Source organism: Anastrepha obliqua, chromosome 2 (genome assembly GCF_027943255.1).
Source record: "Anastrepha obliqua isolate idAnaObli1 chromosome 2, idAnaObli1_1.0, whole genome shotgun sequence".
NCBI classification, from domain to species: Eukaryota; Metazoa; Arthropoda; class Insecta; order Diptera; family Tephritidae; genus Anastrepha; species Anastrepha obliqua.
Window position 1 is genome coordinate 99120682 of NC_072893.1, and position 23792 is coordinate 99144473.

Sequence of the window (23792 nt, forward strand, 5' to 3'; positions counted from 1 at the left end):
GATCCCTGTGGAACGTCAGAATGCACCAATTTAGGTTTGATTTAACTTTTTGCGTCCTATCCTCAAGATAGTTGGCAAAAAGTTTCAAAGAACTGTAAACACCAAAGATTCATACAAGCAGGCTATGGTCCACTGAATCAAACACCTTAGAGAAATCAAATAAACAAAGAAGTGATAAGTCAGCATTGTCAAAATTAATTTGAATATCGTCCAGTATTTTTACCATTGCTGTCGAGCAGCTATGTTTTGATCTGTCAGATTGTAACGGAGAGAGCAGGCTGTTATTCTGTGTACATGCAGAAATGTGTGCCGCTATTAGATTTTCGCGCGCTTTTGAGATGGGTGGCAACATACTTAAGGGTAAAGGCCCTTCAGTATAATATATCTTTTTCCCACATTGCTGGAAAACACGAGCTTGTAAAGCACTGATTTATTATATACATATGTACGTTGAACCAATAATAAATACTTTATTGGACCCACAATAATTACAACTTTCATACATTTAGAGAAATTCCATCTTCTCCTATAGCATTTGATTTGATGTTTAGTAGAAATTTCGGAACATCAGCCTCGCTAATTGTCAAGAAATGAAATTTCCCATTTCTTACTGTTTTATAAAAACGCCAAAAAATATTCAACTTATTTTTGGGTCACAGCGTGCAGAGATAGAGACGGCATTATTTTTATATTACGTCACACAATAGCGAAAATTTTGGTAGGAATCAAGGCAAGGCACATTTATTAAAGGCGGTGGCACTAGACCAACAACAATATTTTGTACTTTTGATTGTCAAAGCAAAGTATTGGTAAAGTAAAAAACAAAGAATGAATTCACCTTGTTTCATTCTGAGCTGAGAGAAATATGGACGTGGTGAAAGAAAAAAAAAACAAATCAGCTGATTTACCAATACCGCCTTTTATCAAAGCGGATTTATTACAAGTGATGGCAGCCGCATATAAATAAAAACATACATGTATTTTTTTTTTACTTTTTATTAAGGAGTCCGAGGGGTCTAGAATTTATATTTCAAAAGTATAGGGTTTTAAGAATATACTGTGAAATTTTTGGAAGGATACTCCCAGTATTTATACTTCAAAAGTATAGGGTTTTAAGAATATACTGTCAAATTTTTGGAAGGATATTCCCCAGTATGTTCTACAGCCGTTTTACCAGGTAGAGTCAGATTCGTGACGCGGCGGCATCAATGGTCGCATGTAAATGGTCATAACTTTTAACTTAATTATCTCAAAACTACTTTTTTTGGTCTGGTATTGTCAAAAAAAACTATTCAACCGAATAGTCTGAAATTTTTTGTTGTTCACAACATCAATGGCTATCGCCCGTACTAGAATATTATTATTTTAATTATTTCGTATTTTTTTGATAAAAAAAAGAAAAAAACCCGAAGAGCCAAAATGGGAAACACCATCTAGGTCCAATTTTGCGGGAGAGTCAACTTTTTTTTAATTATTAAAACTAAAAACAATTTTTGTATGTAAAAGAAGTTAAATAAAAAACCTAAAAGATTTAAATATCGTTTTTAATTTGTTTATTAAAAAAAAACAATTCCTGAAAATACCCAAAATTTTCGAGCTCTAGACCAACGGGACTCAAGCATTACGACGAAATCAGGTTTTTGTTTTCAGGGCGATTTACTTGTGAAACGTAATTAAAGTATTTCAAGCTTCGTGTTTAAATTGGCTAGTACTTTCGATTTGGTTTATTAATTTGTGAGTCTGAGCAAATTGCTTTCAAGATGCCAGATGTATGTAAATGCAGGCAAACAAGAGAATACTTACCTCTACTTTCATTTAGATAACTTTTCTTTCGGCGCTGCGCGACTATAAGTATTTCCTACAATTATAATGGGCATTAAAAGCGCTCCTTATTGTTTTCCATACTGATAGCGGTTAGCAAAAAAAAAAAAGAGGATAGACGGTGAGCTAATTCATCACCTGAAGAAAAGTTAGCTGAAAAACTAACGCTGGAAATTGTAGCAAAAGTCGCCCACAGTTCGTTGAAGATTTAGTACGTAGCGTATGTGAGAATTTTAAGTTCTTGTAGACAAATTTGAATTATTAATACATATGTATTTCAGTATCTGCCGCTAATTATAATTTATTAAATATGTATAAAGAAAAAAAATGTTTACACTTTTTGAGATCTCTGTGAAACAGTTCGAAACTCACCGAAAACATCATGGGAATGTTACTGTGGCGATCGCTGCTGCTTTTTTATAAGTTTTAGTTGTATGTGCGTATTTATGTTCGAGTGTATTTTCTTACTTTAAAACTCAAAGAAATGTCTTAGAATAACTCTTTGAGTTCGAACACAGAACTGTCGAATAAAAGACATAAATTAATGGGAACATACTTGCTTTTCTTGATTTTCAACACTAAATCTATACGTTCATCTCAAGATTTAATCGTTCAGCCAACGCGCACGGTGAATTCAATATTTGGTTTTGCATCCCGGTCTTCGCTTCAAATTAATTCAGCACAGTAAATCGAGCTGTCTAAGAAAAACGAATCGCTTAACAGGTTAATCACTCTATTACTTTCGTTTATTCGCTTTTATAATACGTTCGCATATAAGTAGATGATCTACTTTTTCGTGCTTAACTCCCAATCCGTAATTAAACAACGAGATAAAAACCACACTGTTTACGAGCGTAAAGAAAAACGTCAAAATAGAAACTAAATAAGTTGGATGCCGGCAAAGAAAACAGGTTTGTAGACATAATTCTAATAAAATTTTTTTAGGTATTATTAATTAAATTATGAATTCATATGAAAGAAAAAAAGCGTGTGCCCATAAACGTTTTGTCGTCTTATTACTTATTATAAAATGTAATATCGAATTTCGAATGCGTATTGCTGCCATAACTTTTTGAAACCTCAGTAAACGTCGTTTACGGATTTCCTCCAACTGTTTATTATTAGCAGTCAATTGTGCAATTTGTAGCTATTTCTTCTCCTTTTCTCTCTATTCTTATTCTCTTTTCCTCAATTAGCCAGTACGCCACATTCAAGATGGCTCAGACTTCCGTAAGGAATACCGTGACCATCTGTCCTGTGACATAGGAGTACTTAGTGTCTTCGTCTAAGTACCATCCAGATCCGCTTCCATCGCTGGTTTTGGATCCGTCGGTGTAGAAAGTGTGCTGATATCCCGTTAATAGGTTCTCTGGACTTAAACATTGACCTCTATCAGGGATTAAAACATCATACTTCCACCGAAGCTAGCGACAGGCATCCGATTGTCCACTGGCATCGAGAACAGTGTGCACCACTCCTACAACTGGTGGTATATCTGACAGTGACCAGTGCTTTCTTCGTTTCCCCAAACTCCGTTTAACTTTAGCCTGTACGCCGTCTTCATCGCTTCCTTTCGAATGTGAAGATCTAGAGGTTGCAAGTTCAGAATGGCATTAAGGGTATCACCAGATGTTGTGCTCATGGCACCTGTGATACCCAAGCACACACTTCTCTGTAGCCTGTTTAGGGGTTTTACTCTGGAATTAACCATTGTGGCTTTCCACCATACAACAGAGGCGTATGTAATAATGGGTCTAATCAGGGTGATGTACAGCCAGTGTACTATCGCCGGTCTTAGACCCCATGTCTTGCCAAAAGTTCTCTTACACTGCCAGAAGACTTTTAGTGTTTGAGAGACCTTCTGCTCGACGTGCTTCTTCCAGGTAAGTTTACTATCTAGGATTACTCATAGATATTTAACCTCAGAAGACAGTTGCAGTGTTGCCCCTTTCAATGTGGGTAGTAACAGGTAGAAAGACCATGCGATTCGCACCAATACTCAATCTTATTTAGAGCTACCTGCATTTTATTGAATATAGCTTCAAGTGATCCTGAGATTAATACGCACACATCGTCTTCGTAGGCTTGGATGTGTCCAATTTCTTGCAGATCATTAAGAAGAGAGTCCACCACGAAGCACCAGAGAAGGGGAGAGAGTACACCAGCTTGTGGGCAACCCTTCTTAACCTCAACCCTGACTCCTTCATCGTTTTCTCTATCCATGGTAAGCAGTCTTTTGGATAGCATAGAGTGGATCGATCTGACAATGAGTTCTTCTACTCCATGACTTCTGATAGAAGAGCACATAGAGTCAAAGGTAGCATTGTCGAAAGCTCCTTCATGGTCCACAAACACGCCAAGAGTGTACTCTCTTGTTTCCAGCCCTTTTTCGATTATGCTAACGCACTAGTGCAGAGCCTATTCGCAAGATTTCCCACTTTGATGAGCATGTTGTCTGACGTTGAGAGGGTTTCGACTTAGAACCCTCGTCCTAATGTGCTTCTCCCCCATACGTTCCAGACCCTTAAGCATAAACGATGTCAGACTAATAGGTCTGAAACTTTTTGGTAAAGCTTAGCTGTCCTTACCTGGCTTTGGGACAAATACAACTTTCACCAAACGTGTGGAACATAAGCGTGCGCAAGACATGCCGTAAAGATCCTTTTCAAAGGATTTAATAGTTGTTCTCCGCCTCGCTTGAGCATGATTGGGTAAATGCCATCGGGTCCTGGGGGCTTACAGTTTTCGAATGACGAGAAGGCGAACCTTTTAGTTCCACGTTAACTATCCTGGATGCAATAAACCTATCACGTCTGCTGGTAATTATATTGACATGACCAGATTGATTGATAGAGCTTTGACCAACAACATTCCTGGAGCCAGGGAAATGTGTTGAAAAGAGAACATCGTACATTTCTTATTTTGAGTCCGTATAAGTACCATCTGGTTTGAGCAGTGAGTCTAGCCTAGCCGTCCGGTCTCTTTGAAGGGCTTTTCATAACCTCGCTGAACTCTTCCGTTCCTCCAGTTCACTGCAGAAGGTTCTATAAGAGTCCAATTTAGATTATCTAATTTTCTTTTTATATTCCTTCCTCAGCTTTCGGTAGGCAGTCCAATCTTCTTCCAACTGAGTTTTAGGAGCTCTGTTAAGAAGCTTCCTGGAAGTTTTCCAGAGTGTCGAGAATTCGGCGTTCCACCAAGGGACTGTCTTACCCTCTCTTCTCCTACGTTCCGGGCACACCCTGTTATAACACTCGACCAAAGTTCGCCCCAATGAATTTGTGGCTTCTTCAATCGCAGTTATTGTCCGGAGTTAAGGAACATCACGGATTTCCTCTTTAGTGAAATCCTCATATCATGTCCAATCCGCTTTTCGAGGATTCCGGCCTGCTGGGGTCGAGATTGTCTCGGCCGCAAGCCTGAACTCTTTATAGCGGTGGTCCGACAGGGAATCTTTATCGAGTACTTTCCAACCTGTGATATGATCTGATATTTTATCGTTAGATAATGTCATATCAATCACTTCCTGCCTTCTGCTGGTCACAAAAGTCGGACTGGTACCAACGTTCTGTATCACCAAGCGAGATGACAGAATGAAGTCTATGAGTTTATGCCCCTTGAAGTTACATTTTGTGCTACCCCAGAGTGTGTTCTGTGAATTTGCGTCATATCCCACAATTAGACCTAATCCCATGCATTCAGCATATCTTACAACTTCCGTAAACTCCCTCGTAGGGGGAGGGAGAATGGAGTCGCAAGGAAAATAGGCCGAGACAACAATTGTCTTTACTTCTTTCCCCTCTAATCAATACTTTATTTTAACTGCACCTAAGTCTTGACAGCAGAATTGTCTTAACAAAGTGCAATCAACCGCTTTATGAAGGATAGACCCCCACTTTATATCTCCCAAGCCTCGTGTTTGTCCTTTAGCCACCCACGGTTCTTGAATTAATATTATATTATGTGAGGATTTGTGTGCAGTTTCGCTTGACTACGGCATAAAAGAGCCGTAGCCGATATGCTATGCTGGAAGTTAATTTGCGTAAATGAAATGTTTGATGTCATAAGGACAGCCATAATTCCAACCTTACACTTTTCCTATATCTGAGTCGAGGACAGTAACTAGTATTCGTCCCAGATTCAAATATAGGCACATTCCACACCTCGACCGTATGACCTTCAACGATTCTGGATCCACACCAAGAACCGAATGGGAACAGTTTCCATATTAGGATCTGTCCCCGCTTTGGTGTAGTGGTATGATCTCCAGTGCATCGTATCAAGTCCCTCGTTCAGGGCATGGAGCCTAGAGACGGTCGCATGCGGCTCCCTTGGAGGCTCAGGGATCAGCATGCTCACCCTCACCAGTTTTTGAATTTTGTTCGTTTGCCGAATGACAAACTTACATCCTTCAAGCGTTGACATCGCAGCCACTGTTTCGGTCAGCCGTGCGAGCGATTGAGTGTTTGAGCATTGCACCTTCAAGATACCTTGCTCAACTCTCATTCGCTCGAATCTAGGTACGTCTTTCGACTTCCCTATCGGCTCCCAGACTTGACTGTCGACAAAATGCAATTGTTTTTGGGACAATTCTATATATGCCCATCGCCACAGATCTCCACCATCATGCCGCTGGTTGCTTGCGCAGCATAGTTACCTCCAACGGACAATAGTGGATCACTAGGCGGACCCGGTTTTGCGCTCTTAGCCACCGCGGCATTCGTTCCACTGGATTCGTTGGTACTACTACCAGGTACTTGATTGCTGCAAGAGGCTCCTCCTGCAATCACTACCACCTGTTGTCTAAGGTCGCTTACTACGGATTCCGGTTTATTACCCTTCCTCTGTTTCTTCTTACTCGTGCCAAGTGGTGCGGTCACCGTCACTTCATCTGTCAAGGTGGCCAGATCAGATGGGTAATCATCAGATCTGTTCCTGTTGCCAGACTCGGCTAAGGAGTGGACGAAGACAGATGAGCCACAGCTCCGGCTCCAGTGGCAGTTGGCATAGCTACGTTAGCCGCGGTCATACCTACTGTTTCTCTTGCCTTCTTCGCGTTGCTCTGCCTTCGCTGCGTCTTCTGTCTATTAAACAGATTTTCCCCTGAAGCTGGCATCTGTTCCGTGGCCATTGGTGCGCTGGTACTTTTTGAGCGTGAACTCTGATTAACCATAGCCCCAACAGTCGCCGAAACTGGTGCCAGAACAGGAACCAGTTTGGTTTTCTCAGTCGTGGTGACATGATAGGCAGGAGTTACCTGCGTCATAACCCCGTCTGACGACGCTTTCTTTGTAGCCGAACTCATTTTCGCCCAGTAACAAGGTCTCTCTATAGAGCTACGTATAGAGCCTGACGAGGATGCACCGTCCAATAGGTGCACCGTCCTCAACCAGTAGCTTGCTTTCTCTAGGGCCCTGATTTTCAGCCCTGGTCGTCTTGGTGATGAATGAGTTTTGGGTCTGCACATCCGATGCCCAAGCCGCTGGAGATCCAGCGGGAGGATTGCCACAAGTGTGGGTACACCGAGCAGAGTAGTCCTTGTTTGAACTCATTTTTCATTTTTTGGCCCTATTAATACTCTTCAAGGGAGCCACTGTTGAAGAGGAACCGTTATCTGTAGTGTTCTGTTTTAACTCATTAATCACTCTATTTGTCATCCGACAGCATCATTACTGAGTTAAGTAACTCCTTTATCCAGAATAACTCGTGACTTCAAGACATTTAGTAGCCTTACTGGAACCCTCTTGTGTTTTACCGTCTTCACTAGTGTTAATTTCACGATTATATTCGCCGTCTCCCCAGCAGCTTCTATGACCCACACTTCACCTCCACAGCCTTCTTCCACATTAGCCCATATGACTGCTTCAGATTTTTGCAGCCTCCATTGATGGTGACTTAGGGTAATCTTTCAGGATTGTACACTGTGCGTATACCCTCTCACCTAAATCCAAGATAAGTCTATAATTATACAAGTTATATATTCAAACAAAAAAACATCCAAAATAATCTTACTCTAGGTTAGGTTACGTTCTTGTTTCAGTCGGCTTAGAGTATCCAAACTCACTTAGACCATGTAGGTCCATTGTGGTACCACTATGTAAAACGGGATCCTTACTGTTAGTTTTCATGGAGCCAGTTCAATAGATTCTCTTATGAAGCGTGGGATAGGTTTTATGCCAACACCGGATAGTTCTGTAAGAGAGTCAGAATGATATTTTCCCAACAACCTTGCTCTACTCCCAGCTAAGACTGGATCATTACAACGGAAGTGCTCTACTGTTTCTTCTTCGTCTCTATAACTTTTTTAGTATTCCTGTGAAAATATTCCAAGCCTAGAAGAGTGCCTACCCAACAGTCAATGACCTACGACCTTCGAGATGTTCCCTCTTGAGAGGTTAAGCAACTCTCCTGATCTTCTCTTATCTATTTCCGGCAAAATTAGCCTAATTGTAACACACGTATTTTCTTCTCTCCATGATCTATTGGCTTCCTTGAGAATATTATTTTTTATCCTCAATTTACAAGTTGCCATAGGGGTCCGAATGTTGCCTCTGTTTTCAAGAAGTTGAAGATTAGTACTCTTTCTGGATAGCTCATCGGCCCTGCAATTTTCTTCAATATCTCTATGTCCCGGAACCCATATAAGGTTGACCTTGAAGAGAGTGTTAATATCATTTAAAGCTGCCAGGCATTCCTGAGCAACCTTTGATCTTAGTGTAACTGCCTCCATATATTTGATGCCCGCCTGGCTGTCCGAGAAGATATTTATCGCAGTTCTTGTTACGGTGTGTGTGTTAAGGTTACCTCCTCTATGGCTATCACTTCTGCCTGATATACGTTACAGTAGTCCAAAAGTCGGGCCGATAATTCTAATCCTAATTCTTTTGAAAAAACTCCATAGCCTACTTTATTTTCTAGCTTGGATCCATCCGTGAAGAAATTTATTTCCCCTCTCCTCTTTGGTCTTTGAGTTTGCCATTCTCTTCTTGACAGGATGTTAGTCTTGAAGAACCTGTTGAAGGTGAGTTTCGAGAAAGAGTAGTCGATTTCTTCGTTATAACTACTCATAGTATGTAGTATAGAAACGTGACGTTCTACAAGTTTGTTCTTGGGTTCAACAGAAATGAGAAATAGGCTGCAAAAATTACAAAATATTGACCCCAATAGCATGCATGCTCGATACTTTAAAATGGCTTAACATCAACCAAAGAACTGTAATGAATGTTTTATTATTCATATTTAAAATGAAACATAACCTGTTACCCAAATATTTATCAAGGCAACTAGTACATACATATATGGGGGAGAAATGCAAACGTGAAATTTAAGGAATAACGAGGATTTTAGAATTACAATGTACAGAACTAGTGATCACAAAAATTACGATGAGTTTTGCCCTACCTTGGTACTAGCCGTTATCGTGGCAGACTGGAGAGGGTCCGGGGCTTTTCTCTAGGGCCTGGAGGTAGACTTCGGCAATAGCTTCCTCAATCCGCTCCTTGGGAATAGTCCCTTCCTCCCCGCCTCCTTGGGGATAGTCTCTTTCTCCGCCTGGTCACTCAACGGCTACCTGCCTCTGACTAATGTTGGGGTGGAATGGGGTTTACTTGTCCTAGGCGCTTCCACTATTTTTGGTCCCACGAGAGTCGGCAAAAAGAGGTCCACCTGCGCAGAGGTCCGTGTAGATAGGTAAAGCTAGATAGAATCAGAGGTCGCCAGGTATCCGGAGCACTCTGTTCGCGACTGGGCTTTTCCGGCCAGGTTGAACCTCGGCACGAGTTGTATTACACCTTGTTTCAACGCAGAGCTTTTTCAAAAGGTTTGCTACTCCGATTGGCAGAACTTGGTCATCGTTCAAAAAGGCAACCCGAACCATCGGAATGGAATGCACTCGCTCAATACTAGAATGTATGTAACGGGTACACTACCATCCTTTGATAAGGTGTGATTAATAATTGGACTAAGCCTCCGCACCACGACAAGGTGCCTACCTTCACGGAGGTAGTCTTGCTGTAACAAAAAAAAATCTGCCCACCAGCAAAATATCTTGGAATAACTATTGACGAAAAACCAACATGGAAACAGCATGTCAATAACAAAAGAAATAAAACTGAGAATAAGTACAGTGTGCGCACTATCAAGAATGTTAGAAACAAGATTGCGCCCATCAGAGAGTGCGTGACGTCGCATTAGCTGAGTTATGCAGTGTTGCCAACCGTTTGCTCTTCGCAAAATTGAATGCTTTTTTATACCCAAAATGCGAAAATTTTCAAGTTTGGTGTTTTTTTATATTAAAAGCTACCGAAACTGTAAGTTAAAAAAAAAACAACTGTTGTTAATGAAAATTTGTTGGTTCTTATAAAATTTGATATTTTGAAAGTGAAAATTTAATTTATTGCTCCTCTTAAGGTTATGTTAGAATATTAAATCTTTTTCTCTCAACTCTACATTACATAGAACACCTTTTTACACATTTTAAAAGGCAATTGAATATACTGAATGTGGATTAATATTATACCACAGAAGTGTAATCGTTTCTTCCAGACCTCAATCCTTAGTGGGTCATAGGGCATCAAGAGGTGTATTCATAGTAAAAATAAGCAAGAAAATACCAGAAAATACTGAAAGACCGATAAGAACATTTTTACAAAAAGATTTAAATAACCTGAAATACAGCATAAACGTCGTTCTCTTAACAAAAGAGTTTCCCGAAATAAAACACTCATAAATTAAATTGTACCATAAACATAACTCATTTATTTAAAAAAACGCACATTTTAAAGACAATTTGTCACGCATACAAAGTTCTTTAAGTAATTCAAAATGACATTTTAGTGCGTTTTTATAGCCAAAGCTAGGCAACACTGCAGTAGCGAGAGAGACATTTGACTGCTGAAAGGAGAAGAAACCAAAAATAACCGCAATCGCGAGAAATGCGACCAGATGTTAAAAACAGTAAAGCTAAATAAAAATTAGTGAATTATTAAATTATTAATTCAAAAAAGTATATTTTACAAAATTATAAACATTAGCCTTTAATTAGAACAGGCTAGAAAAATATCACGAAGAAAGAACTAAAACTCCGAGACTATATAACAAAAAAAAAAAAAAGCTAAATCATATTATGAAAATAGCAGTCTGGTCATACTGGTGCTAAAACGACGTAACTCATTGTTAAATTCGCTGAGAGCAAAGTAGCCATACCACGATAAGCGCCATCTCATTCTTCATTCTATCATGCGCACTATAACTCATATACCTTTAAAGTGTGCACTGTCTCGCTATCTGCTGCCACAAACAAGGCTAATTCTTGTTGTTATGTTTTTCTTTTGGTCTCTCGTTCGCAGAATCGAAACCAGAGTAAGTAATTTCTGCGAAACAACAGGAAAAGTGGTTGTTTTAAGCGGAATTGTCGCTATAACTGTCATTGCGCCTAGGTTCCGGGAACAATTTTTCTCCTTTTTGGCAGCCAATACATGTTTTCAATTGTCTTGAGAGTATTTTCTGATTGTGTAAACTCAAGGCAAGCTTAAAAAATATTCCTCGTATATAATTTGCCCATTATAAACGGATTTAAGCTGATTGTGTGAACGGTTTAACCTGATCGCGCAAACAATAGTATCGTTGGTGGCGGGCTTAAATATTGTTTTTTTGAACTGGTTGCGGCTACAACTGACATGGCATCTCTAGTTGTAGGGAATATCATCAATGTGGTTGATTTTGGCGCAATAGTTTTTATATGTGCGAATAGTAACACATTTAACATTGTAAATAAACGTAGAAATGGAAAAATTGAAGTGTTGCAAGCAGTACCCTGAGGCTTTTCTGGGACCAACTGAGGATATGTGGACTTTATATAAACATTTTAATTCAATAATCCAACGAAACTTAAGTTGTCCCACCGAACATTCCGTAATAGAATTGGAGGCTCATTTTATGAAATATAAACAAAGCTTTTCGTCGTTTCTTGCATATCCGGTACGCAATAAAATATGTTATTCATTGTTTCTTATTTGAGCGCAGAGCTTTATACAATTTTATTGATATTTTAAATCAATCGCGATATATGCTTTAAATACCTAAAAAATGGCCTGACCAGCCAAAGTGAAACGCTTCCTTTTCCCCGTTCAGCCGGAAGGCGAAGATTAAATTTAGTTTATTATAATCTTCTATCAGTTAATATATGTATATATTATTATAATAGTTTTACTACAAGATATGCAAATAAGTGCATAAGTGCGTGTACCCCATTTCATTTGTTATAATACGTTCAAATATGCATTAATCACTTATAGATCCACCAAATTAATCTACCCGTTCAGCTGTCAATACTGCTTTGAGAGGTTTTTCTTCATAGACATTATTTTGGGGGAATATTTCGGTGTTTTTGGTTTCTTTAATTATTATTATTGACAAGGAGGAGGAATAGCTAATTTAATTGCTCAATTGACTGCTACGTTTACTGAGGTTGCAAAAAATTATGGCAGTAATACGCATTCGAAATTCGATATTACATTTTATAGTAAGAAATAAGAGTACAACTTTTACGAGCTCAATTTGAAAAATTTTCTCGTCAGAAAACACAATGTTTGGAAGTAGACCGCTTTCAGCCAAGGAAAGCAATTCCCTCGCTCTCTCAAGACTTGTTGGTGCTTTGGTGTGAGATCATGCGCCTCTTGGATCTTGTAAGACTTGACTTTGAAATCATTTTTCAGTATGCGGTGGATGCTATGGTCAGATATGTATTTTCAGTTCTTTCTCCATTTGATTGGCACTTCGTCGAAGATTTCGCTCAAGTCGCTTCTTCACTTTTTGAACCATTTCACGTGACGATGACCACCTCCTTGTTAACGTATTTGCAAATGTATTTTATAGCCTTAACTGAGTACAATATTCACCATTTATGTGATAAAAAAGCATCGACCCAGAATGAGAAAGTAAATGTATGCTAGCTCTTAAGTTTTTAGAATACTAACATATGGAGATACATAAGATTAATGTATTACACTTATTTTTTAAATGACAATCTGTATCTGACTTATTTCAGCTAAATTCACTATGGGACTAGCGTATCTGTAACGATTACTTCTTCAGAAATTTTAAGGTACAACCATCCCGAAATTGGCGGGTCAAAAATGTCTCATGTCCATAGAATTTATATTGAACATCCTAATATAGTTCGGCGTTTAACTGAGCAAATCAAATTATGACTGCATAAGTTGGTTAGGTTTCCACTCTGTATTCTTTCTTTGGTTAAGGTCGTATCTTTGCAACAGAATCCCACAAGTTGAAATTAAGTTATTTCAGGGTAGTATTCTTGGCCTTGTTCTTAAGGGTAATCAATTTAGAGGTGTCGAATTTTAAATTGAAATAAAACAACGAAAATTCAAATTGTATAAAACCATTCATGACATTTATTTTTTAAAGATAATCCATTTCAAATGCTGGCCGCAACTGCGTCGTAATTCCGCTATCTGTAAACACCAATTTTTAATTTCTCGTTGGAGGGATTCGGTCGGTATCTCGTGAATAACTTAAGTAAAGATGGATCCCAATGCTTTAATCGAAACTGGTTTATCCACAAACCATTTAGACCTTACATGTGGGTATGTAAATAAAATTCTAAAAGTGTTATATCACACGATTTTGGTGGCCTATCGACTGGTTCGAGAGAAGAGATAAATTGCTCACCGAAACGACGACCCAGTAAACCCATTGTTTCACGAGCTGTATAGCAAGTAGCGCCGCCTTGTTGGAACCAAATGTTGTGGAGATTACGGGCTCCATCTCCGGCATCACAAAGTCGTCTATCACTGCGATAGCGATCGCCATTCACTGTTACATTGGCGCCAGCCTCATCTTTGAAAAAATATGGGTCGATGATTCTTCCAACCCATAGGCCGCACCAAACGGTTATTTTCAATAGATGTAATGTAATACGGCAATTTTGCTTATTAACGCAGCCCATGGGCCTCATCGCTGAACAAAATTCAGGTCTTCGGTGAGTTTTTCAAGAACCTAACGACTCACGCTTTTGACGAACGGCCGGCTTCAAATCTCGAACTAGCTGTCGGTTATCAACCAATAATGTAAAATTAATCTCAATTTTGCCGAATGGTTTACCGAATAGTGCTTTTGGTAGGACGGTTATGAACACCATAAGTTGGCCTGAGAGCGGGATGAACAGTTTTCACAGAGCGTTGATTTTCATAATGCAATTGTATGATTTGGAAACGTTGTTGAGGCGGTAGTCTTTACATGATGAAATGCCATTGAATACTGAAAAAAATTATGTATTTAGTTTGACAGTTGGTTGGTTTGGTTGGTTTAAGTGGTGATTCTTCCAGAATCCAACTAGCGCTTCCGCACCATTTTGTTGCCACTAGTTTGACAGTAGCCACGCGTGATTTGTCAATAAAACCCTATTGGGGAAAAGTAGTTCCAACCCTTTATTTATTCTTTTATTAATGACGTTAGGCCATATTTTATGCATTCTGCTTTATACAGACAACCCAACGAATTTTAGAAGAATTACCTGTATGTCAGATATTCTCCATTTACAAAATGATCTCAATAATTTGTCTGATTGTAGTACAAAAAATAAATTACCTCTCAACATCAATAAATGTTTTCATGTGAGACTATATCTAAGAATATAAGTACCTATAAATCTTATTAGGTCAACGTATTTTGATTTTAATACAAATATTTCTTCCATTCGTGAGTTGCAGGATCTCGGAGTGATCTAAAGCCTTCTCTAATTTATCCTCCTTCGGCGTTATTGGAGGGACTTCAAAGATCCATATACTAGACTAATATTATTTAAAAGCTGAGTGCGATAAGAGCATATACTAACTTCATTAATTTGGAATCTCATTTATTCAAAAATTTCCAATAGAATTGAAAGAGTGCAGTGAAATTTCATTCGTTTTGCCCTTAAATCTCTTTGTTTTATAGTGCATGGTGTATGCTTATGAGGATCTGGGTGCTCATCTCTCACATCTAGTGGGTTATTCAATCGCTGTTGTTTATTATATTGTTGCCGGTTCTTTTTAGTGACCGGAACTTCTTGAATTAATATGCTTCATTATTCTACACAGATCACAATTAAAGCTAATTATCATAAGAACGATCCTATTTCAAGAGCTTAATAAAATTTTCAGTCGCCTTGATTTGGATTTCGCCTCCTGAGATTTGTTTTGTATCTAAACTTGAATCGTTATACTCTTAGTAACACAATTTAAGAACTTGGCTTTTTAGTTTCTTATATTAGTTTAAGATTAAACAATTTTGGGAATTTAATCTGTAAGGTTTTTTACAATCATAGACTTGATAAAATTAAATGTGAGCAATATACAAAAACGTATAATACTTATATATACGTAAATAAGCAAACATATTTCAAAATCCGATATTTCTTAATTACGATCCATTCTTGTTTCAATAATTATATTTTCCGCTTTGCGTAAATTCTGGCGAGTTAGGGAATAAAGCTATTGACAATTTTGCCAATAGCTGCTGTATTACAACAATTTTAGGGCTAAGTATTAAATTTTAACCAATTCTTATGTTTCTTATTTTCATTTCTCTTTAGCAAAAAAACGAAAAGCACAGACAACTACTGAAGAATGGTCTAATAGATGGAGTATCAATATCGAAGTATTCGCGAACTGTGGCGATTTCCAAAGATTTAATTGACGAAGCTCTAATAATATCTGACATGTTCAATGTAGATGAAATGATGGCACTGGAATTACTTTGTACTGCTCAGCGGGAAATGTTTAAACATCCCGGATTATCAAGAGGATTAGTTGCTGTTTTGCTTTACTACGATGGTAAAAAGGCATTGGCACATTCTCTTCGCGATCTCTTTCGTGTAACTAATGGAATTTCTTGGGAAACCGATATACCTAAAGAGGTACGTATTCGTTTTATTCGCATTTACTTTACCTGTTTAGGCAATTACTGTATATATATATGTATATTCCTGTTATTTAATTTTTTATATTTTCGATAAATCCTTATTTAATGTTCTTGCAGATAACAAGCTTGGTTTCGTCGTTTACACAGAATTTGGTTAACCACTACAACATTCTCGAAAGAATCGTGAGCCTACTAGAAGAGTTAGACATATCGAAAGAAGTAAGTTTGAACAGATGATTAATGTAAAAAAACATTAATTTGAGAAGCGCGAAATTTATAATTTACCTTTCCTTTGGTATTTAATTATTATTAATACGTACAAATGCTGAAAGCTCAAGGATTTCTGACAGGTACAGTCTGCCTACTGGAATTGTAGCCGAAGAAATTCAAACTCAGAGTTATAAAAAAATGTGCAATATGTGCAAAATGTGTGTTGTGCAATTATTATGTGTTGTTTTTAAAAAATTAGTCCGCGTCTGAAAAACAGTGTGCAGCAGTATTCCTATGAACATACCCTAAAAGTCCTAAAATGTATGTCACGTTCATCTGCAGAAAAATATTGAATAATTCGAAGCCGTTCATAAATAAATGGGTGCAATGGGATATATTATATATATATATATACAATATGTAACACGTCACTCTTAGCAGAATAACTCTCGAATAGAATATCATGAAATTGTAATAGATGTCTTTTTAAGGTTAGTACTTACTGAAAGAGAGGTGAACTGAAACTAGTGTTATATATGTGTTAGGCCCGGGACTTTTCAGCCCATGTGTTAATAATTCGTTAAATTATATTGTTGCATATAATCAACAGAGAGATTATGCACCTGTTTCTGCACTTCGACAGGTTGCCTTTATTTAGGTAGGTGAATGATGGCACCTTACTTTAATTTTGCGGGTAGTAGTCCCGTTATGCAGAAGTCTGCAATTATTCGCCAAATCAGAAGTGCGCTAATTAGAATCTGTTTTTAAGGGGTCAGAAGCAATGTTGTCAAAGCCGGCTGATTATTTAATGTTAGCTCGTTTGGACAGCTCACCTGTATTGGTATATGTATATACATATGTATATATATTTATTTTTGACATATATTTTCCACATATGATGGGCATATATTCTAAGCCGTTTCTGCTACAGAGGAGAGCATACAAGTGTAATATTCCTCCCAAATTTCGAGTCGCTTTTCTGTTGTGGTAAGCAGTTCACCGTCTACCTTGCACTTGGCTATTTCTTCTTATTACAGGTCTCTGCTGCGGTTGGTTTCGGCGGCAAATTGGCCTTCTGAAGCTAGTCCATTTTCTGCTGCGCGCCTTCCTGGGCAAACGCTGTTTTTTTTTTACTTTATCTACAGAGCTGTATATAGCTTGCTGCTCTGGTTTTTCTTTCCTAGTTCCAGCCACGTTAAAGCCACCGTATAGACTGCTTTCTTCGTTGTATCAGTTCCCACATTACGTCGGACAACCAATTTTTACGATTTCGTTCCAGGTAACATACGTGCTATTTAGCAGCTTCCCAAAATATGCTCTTAACTGTGTTGTGGTTCGATATTTAACGCATTTGTACGGCATTGGAAGGTTTTGAAGCTTGCAGATGTTGAATTTTCTTTGATGCTGAAGTTTCTTTTTGTTGTTTTTTGCCGCAACTCTAAGCCGAATTGTGCCCTTTAACAGATGGTGGTTACTGGCACAATCCAATCAGCTCCTCTCTTGTTTCATACGCCCAAAAGTGAACCTTTCTAACTGAGACTAATTGCAATATGGTCAACCTGATTTTCGGTAATATGACCGAGCGAGACTCATGTTACTTTGTGTATATGTTTATGTGATGTGAAAATAATGTGCCACCAGTAACAAGGATGTTACCAGCGCAAAATTTTGCAAACAGATCACCATTTTCGCTCATTCTTTCTTCCCATTACGCGATCCATGATCTTGTCGTCTGAGCCAACCTGTGCATTCAAGTCTCCTAATAGCAATATTATGTTACCTTTCGCGGTGTTTGCTGCTGTCTTCGACAGAAGGCTATAGAAGGCCTACTTTTTGGAGTAGGGGGCTGCTTTCGTGGAAGTATATCATTGCATTGATGCATTGATACCTCTAAAAGTGTACTATTATTCCATGTTCTAAATCTAGCTCTGTTTTTCATGCCAAAAGTCTCTGAATTTTGAGCGGTTTGTTTTTTCCGAGGCTTATTTGTTGCGATTTCGTTGGTAGTATAAGGTTTAAGGTAAGCAGGTTATCAGCCTACCTTTCCGATTTTGGTGTCGAGGTTTCAGCAAAAGCCCTCAGACTTACTGCCAAAATGTTTGATGAGATTGGTGTTTGTTCTGGATGTGGCGATTTGCTCATAGCAAGCGGAAAATGTTTTTAGTACGTATTATATTTTTTCAGATATATTTACAGTCTGTGTCAGAAGAAAAGAACCGGTTTTTTTCTTGTAATTGCTCCTTAATAATTCCACTCAAGGGCTACGACGACAGTGCTAACTCAGGTTAGTGTCGTTCGAAACTTTCCCGTAAACGCAACCAAACAAAAATGAGTGAAAAGTACGCGAAGCGTATAGAGGCAGTATTTTTATGCACGCATTCGAAAGGGCCGAAATTATCTTATAGCCGCAAGCGTGATTAAAACATCAAAAAAGTTTGTTGTGATGTGTAATAAAGTGTACAAAAATGTGGATGACGACAAAAAAGAAGGATAAAGTGATCGTCCAACTTTTTACAAGAAACAACAAAACAAGAAAACGACGTCACAGTATTTGACTGGTCTTCCCAGTCCCCAGACGCATCTTGCCGGTAGATCAGTCCATGATTTAAATTAACTCATGCGTCAAGTTCGCAAAGTCTAGTCCGGTTTGTCGACGAGCTACGCAGAAAAGCTGGTTCAAAGCATGACAAAAATGCCAGGCTATACCCGACAACGATAAAGACTACACGGCTTATTGAATAATTGAGACTCGTAGTTTTGTACATACTTTCATGTAAAAAATTTTTAAATACATATCTTTTATACTTCATGAATAATCGCGGTTCCTTTTATCTGGCACAGACTGTACAAAGAATAAAAAGAAAAAGCGAGTTAATTTGAAAAGAAACTCCTATTTACTCAAATGAATATGAATCTGTGTAAGTAGGAAATCTTATCAATTAGTTTTATGTGCTATAAAAAACCATGTGGATTCATATATTATTATTAAAAAATATAATATGACAAATTCATATTATGTCTTTGTAGTTTATAAATATATTAGTATGACAAATTTAAAATAAACAAGAGGTTTTAAAGATTTCATACGTGATTTAACAAATTTCTTAATTTCTGCGAACTTCCTGCAAATTAACAAAGAGTATAGAACACTAATAAATTGTATATTTACAATTCATGTTTTCTATGGTTGCACTCTCCTTGTTGTGTTTGGTCTACCAACGGTCGTCAAGGAGCGAAAAGTGATCGTTTTGTTTGCACTATTTTGCTTTGTAAATTGTGGTTTTTTTAGTTCTAGCACAAAATGAAGTGTCTTTGGACAATTCATTCGTGAAGAATTTCGTTTGCTTTCGAACTCTGTCTTTAGAACCCATTAGGGTTTTCTAATCAATTTGGGCTTAACTTCTTTTGATATGTACTATAGTCATGAACGCCATAATGCATAATGACTTTGCCACGTTAAGATTGAGGATTTGGGTTTCAATAGAAACGGAAAATTTGAACGAGTTATTTATATAAATTTTACCGGACTATGACAAGGCTGATTCAGCCTGAAGTTGCGGTTCATAAAACGTTCTTTATTCTATCTAAAAAAATACTCTTGAATTAATAAAATTACCTTTTTTCTTATAGATCGTGATCTTAACAAAAAATCGAGCCTTGGGGTCAAAAAAACACCAAAACCAAGTGCAACAACTTTACAATGATATCAAGATGTCATTAGCAACTGCTTTATTTTATTGGGCAGCGCAACGTGGCCTTTCGAAAAGCATTGTTGTTAAGCTTATCAAAAAAATGCCTAAATTTGCACAAGTCCAAGCGTCAGGCACAGTTGATGATATAACACTAACAGTGCTTTTTGCTATACTATATGCGTGTGATACCAGCGTTTTGCTCAAATATGAAGCTTCGACAACTGTCTCTCAAAATATTCCTATTCTTTGTCAAGGAGACTTTTTGCAGACCGTGCATGAAGCTTTGATTTCAACTCATCAGGATGGTCTAAATGGAACAGTAAAACTTGCATTCGGCTTAGCATTGACAGGTTTCCGACATGCATCCCAGCAAGTACCGAATTCAGTGTCGAAAGTCATAACCTATGATGAGCAACTTATTGATGCAGCTATCAACAGTAAAGTGTTTGATTTTTTATATTACTATGTTTTGGAAAACAGAACTCTATACCGGTATGAAAGTATTTAATTAAAATAGGTACATTATGTGGATAACGTTTTATTTTTTTTAATTTAGGCACGAATTCTTTTACCGTCGCGTTCATATGATAATTACCGACTTTATTGAATTTATGCATTCTAAAGTAACTGAATTACGAGGAAAAGCTGATGAAACCGCACGAACTGTTATGGGATTTTTAAAAGAAGGTTTAGAGCCACCATTTAGTTTAGACCACAGTTTTGAAATGCTGATGTTATGTATAGCCAAGTTTTACAAAAACAATCAAGCAGGACTTTCATTGTGCGTAGAATTTTGGAAACCACTTGATTCAACGTTCAGCTCATTGAAAACGACTACTCGTTCCGTATCTTTGTTTAAGTTCATTCGTTTGGCCGGAGAATTATTGCCATCTACTTTGTTTGTATCTTATTTAAAAATGATAGCTGGTTTGACCAGTTGTGAACGGTCTGCGCGTAATACTTTTAATCTGTTAAAACAAGCTTCAGGATTGACTGGAAGTACAACCTTATCCTGGGAACATTTTTTTGGGTCTCTGATTCAATATTATTCGTAAGTAGAAAGATGTTCATACGTTACAAAAGTATATTATATATAATATTTATAAATTACAATGTCATTTTTGTACGTTAACGGTAATAACAAGGTTAACGGAAATTATTCGGCTTATGCAAAGATCAAATAGTGTTTTATTTTAAACTAAAGAAATCCCTTCAGTTTTGTAATTGGCTTAGCGCTAGAACGAACTCCTATCCATTTAAGAATTAACATATTTTACATTTCTTTTTATTTATCTTTATCATTTTTTGTGTTCAAATTAAATGCATTAACATTTAGGAATAAATACTTTTTTTTGCGGGTGATGCGATTTAAAATGTCTAATGCATCATCAAAGCTGCCGTCGCAGCAATAGTATATCCGGAGACTAAAAAACTCACTCTCGTTTAGAACCGCCACCCACCCTGGAACCACTTTCGTAATACTTCAGAGAAGCGTTCCGTCTTCCTCATTACAAGGTCTATGTGAACAGTATTTCTATTTTTAACAGTATTTCTAGAAATACCCATTTCTCGCATTTGGGTTGTATAAAAATTAACTTCACCGAAGTTCCTGCTGTACCATATATTAGTCTGGCCGTCCAGCTGCCGCGTGTTTAGTGCCTCTAGGAGTCTTGCTATAACTTTATCCTTTCGTACTTTCTTTGCAAGTTTGCTTACTCCTTCTTCCATCCTCTCCTTCTTTAATGCCTACAACTGTTCCTCTCAAAAGCTAGTTAATCTATCGGTATTGAACCTCTTATCATTTGAACAGTTGGGCCTGAAAGTGTGCGGTAGGCACACAACTCTCAACTTGTACCCATGCTAGGAGCTTACACCGGTGATTCGCCTTTAACACATTTGCCCACAGTTCAGCTTCGTATAAGAGAACGATGACTACTAGTCATCAATATTTCCCGTTTTCTTTGGGTTGGTCCCCCTATGTTTGCCATCAGTTTACTGATTAGGGATGCCATCTTAGAGGCTTTCTCTTCTGCGTGTTTTATTTGGGCCCAGAAAGTAAGTCTTGGGGCCAGTCGTATGCCTAGGTACTTTTTAACCTTTTAGTTGTGGTTAACATATTTCAACAAGTTTGCATGCTAACTTCTAACAGGATATGATTCTTGGTTAGAAGTATTAGCTCCATTTTCTCTGTGGCTAATTAAAGGCAATGTGAATCTAGCCATGTTTGTACATATCGTGAATTGGTTAAGTTTTCTACGAGCTTCTTTAAGTTTTGTGCTGTGATGACTGCGGCGATATCGCCTGCATATCCGATTAGAAATTTACTATCGGTCATTTCTATATTGTATATCTTGTGCCCCTCCGGATGTGATGTCTATACAACGAGAATCCTCTTGGGTTGGATAGACGATTTTGCGGTCTCACAAATATTTCCTTATGGGCTGTAGGTGTGCCCGAATTTTGAGCCTTAGCTCCAAGGCGGCTAAAATGTCCACCCATCTTACGCTATTGAAAGCATTCGTTTCATCTTCGATTTCCCTATTGTAGACTTTCCGCGTCTAAAGCCGTGCTCTCTTGCCGGAGAACTACGGTAGGCTTGAATGCCAAAGATCGTGATGCGCATTGAAGTCACTTACTACCAATCAGTTTTCACCACTGATTAGCGCACCTATATCAGGGTGATATCCTGCGGGGCGGCAGGTGACAGTGGGTATGTAGATATTAAAAATTTCGAGTTCGGCATCACCTGACCGCTATACCTTGACATTCTAAGGTGTTGTCCCTGCGGTCAATGCCTTCATCGAACTGACGATGCTGCTCTGGATTTACTATGAACGCTAGGCCTCCACCGTTGTTTCGTTCGCGATCCTTTCTGTGCACGTTGTAGCCATTAAGGAGAGCTAGCATGAAGCCTGATTTTTTGGACCGAAGCTATCTTAATTCCATGACTGCTCATGAAGTCGATTATCTCATCTATCTTGCTGGTAAGTCCGTTAGAGGTAACTTGCAGAAGCTTGAAGCTCCTCGGTAAGATTGTCGTAACTCGCGGTGTGAGGAGTGCGTGGGGTTGTTTACGTTGGGCCTACTGTGCGTTCCGCTGTAGTTGTTGCGGTCTGATGATGGTGAGCGTTTTCGGGTGCAGAGCTATACATTAGTGGGCAACGTAGTCATGTCTAGTAAGACTTTTGGCCCCATTCTTCTTCTGCGCATATTCCATCCGGTCCTGGTAGCGTGTTGTTTTTGAGTTTGCTGCCTGGAATTCTTCATTAGTGAGTAGTTTAGGCTCCTGTGTCACGTTTATTTTACACACGGTGCCTTCTCTGATTTCGTGACTAGGAAAGAGTTCTTTTGCGATGTATTCCACCACGCTTGAGCTTAGTACCGGTGTATATATCTTGGTTCCCAGTTTCTTTACCACAAACTTGTTCCCAAGTCCCCAGGGATCCTTATTTAGATCTGCCCGGCATTCCTCCTATTTTTATTTCTTGCTGTTTGCAATAGCGGCCCTTAGCTGTCTTCTCCCTCTTTTATATACAGGGTGGGCCTTATAGCGTTTGCTTTTTGAACCACCTATGTTTTTGAGAATGGTAACACAAATGACATGTCAAATTATTTACATTTACTTAAAGGTTTGACATTTACGAAATGGGACGTTATACGCTTGAACAAAATTGGGAAATATTGAAAACCTATTTCCAATGTGGTGAGTCTTCTTCTTCTTTTCTGATTTTCACATCGGTGGCTACCTCAATAAGCAAAATTGTCGGATTTGGGGCAGAGAACCAAATGCATCCACAACGAGTCACTGTTTGGTGCGGTGTTTGGTCTGGCGGCATTTTTTCGACAATGAGCGAGGAGCCGCGGTTACAGTAAATGGCGAGCGTTACCGTGACATGCTCAACGAGTTGTTTTCAAAAGTTGAAGAGGATGACATAGACGACATTTGGTTTCAACAGGACGGTTCAACTTGGCTACCGTTTTTGAAAACCGAATAATCAGCCGAAATTCCGATATCAATTGGCCGCCTCGGAGCTGTGATTTAAGCCCTTTGGACTATTTTTTGTGGGGAGCCGTTAAGGACAAATGCTATGCTAAGCCATCCAGAGACGATTGATGCTTTAAAACACGAAATCGAAGTTGCCATTC

The 23792-nt window shown here is 38.4% G+C and overlaps 1 protein-coding gene across 1 annotated transcript in view; it reads left to right on the forward strand.

Annotated features, from left to right (window-relative positions):
• The first annotated feature begins 11513 nt into the window (after positions 1-11513).
• The window catches only part of LOC129237068 (nuclear pore complex protein Nup205), a 56226-nt gene continuing 43947 nt past the window's right edge, over positions 11514-23792 (forward strand). The window contains exons 1-5 of the mRNA XM_054871467.1: positions 11514-11799; positions 15416-15739; positions 15862-15963; positions 19585-20138; positions 20203-20697. Of these exons, the coding sequence (XP_054727442.1) occupies positions 11605-11799; positions 15416-15739; positions 15862-15963; positions 19585-20138; positions 20203-20697 (1670 nt within the window). The 5' untranslated portion in view covers positions 11514-11604. The remainder of the gene's footprint in view (positions 11800-15415; positions 15740-15861; positions 15964-19584; positions 20139-20202; positions 20698-23792) is intronic.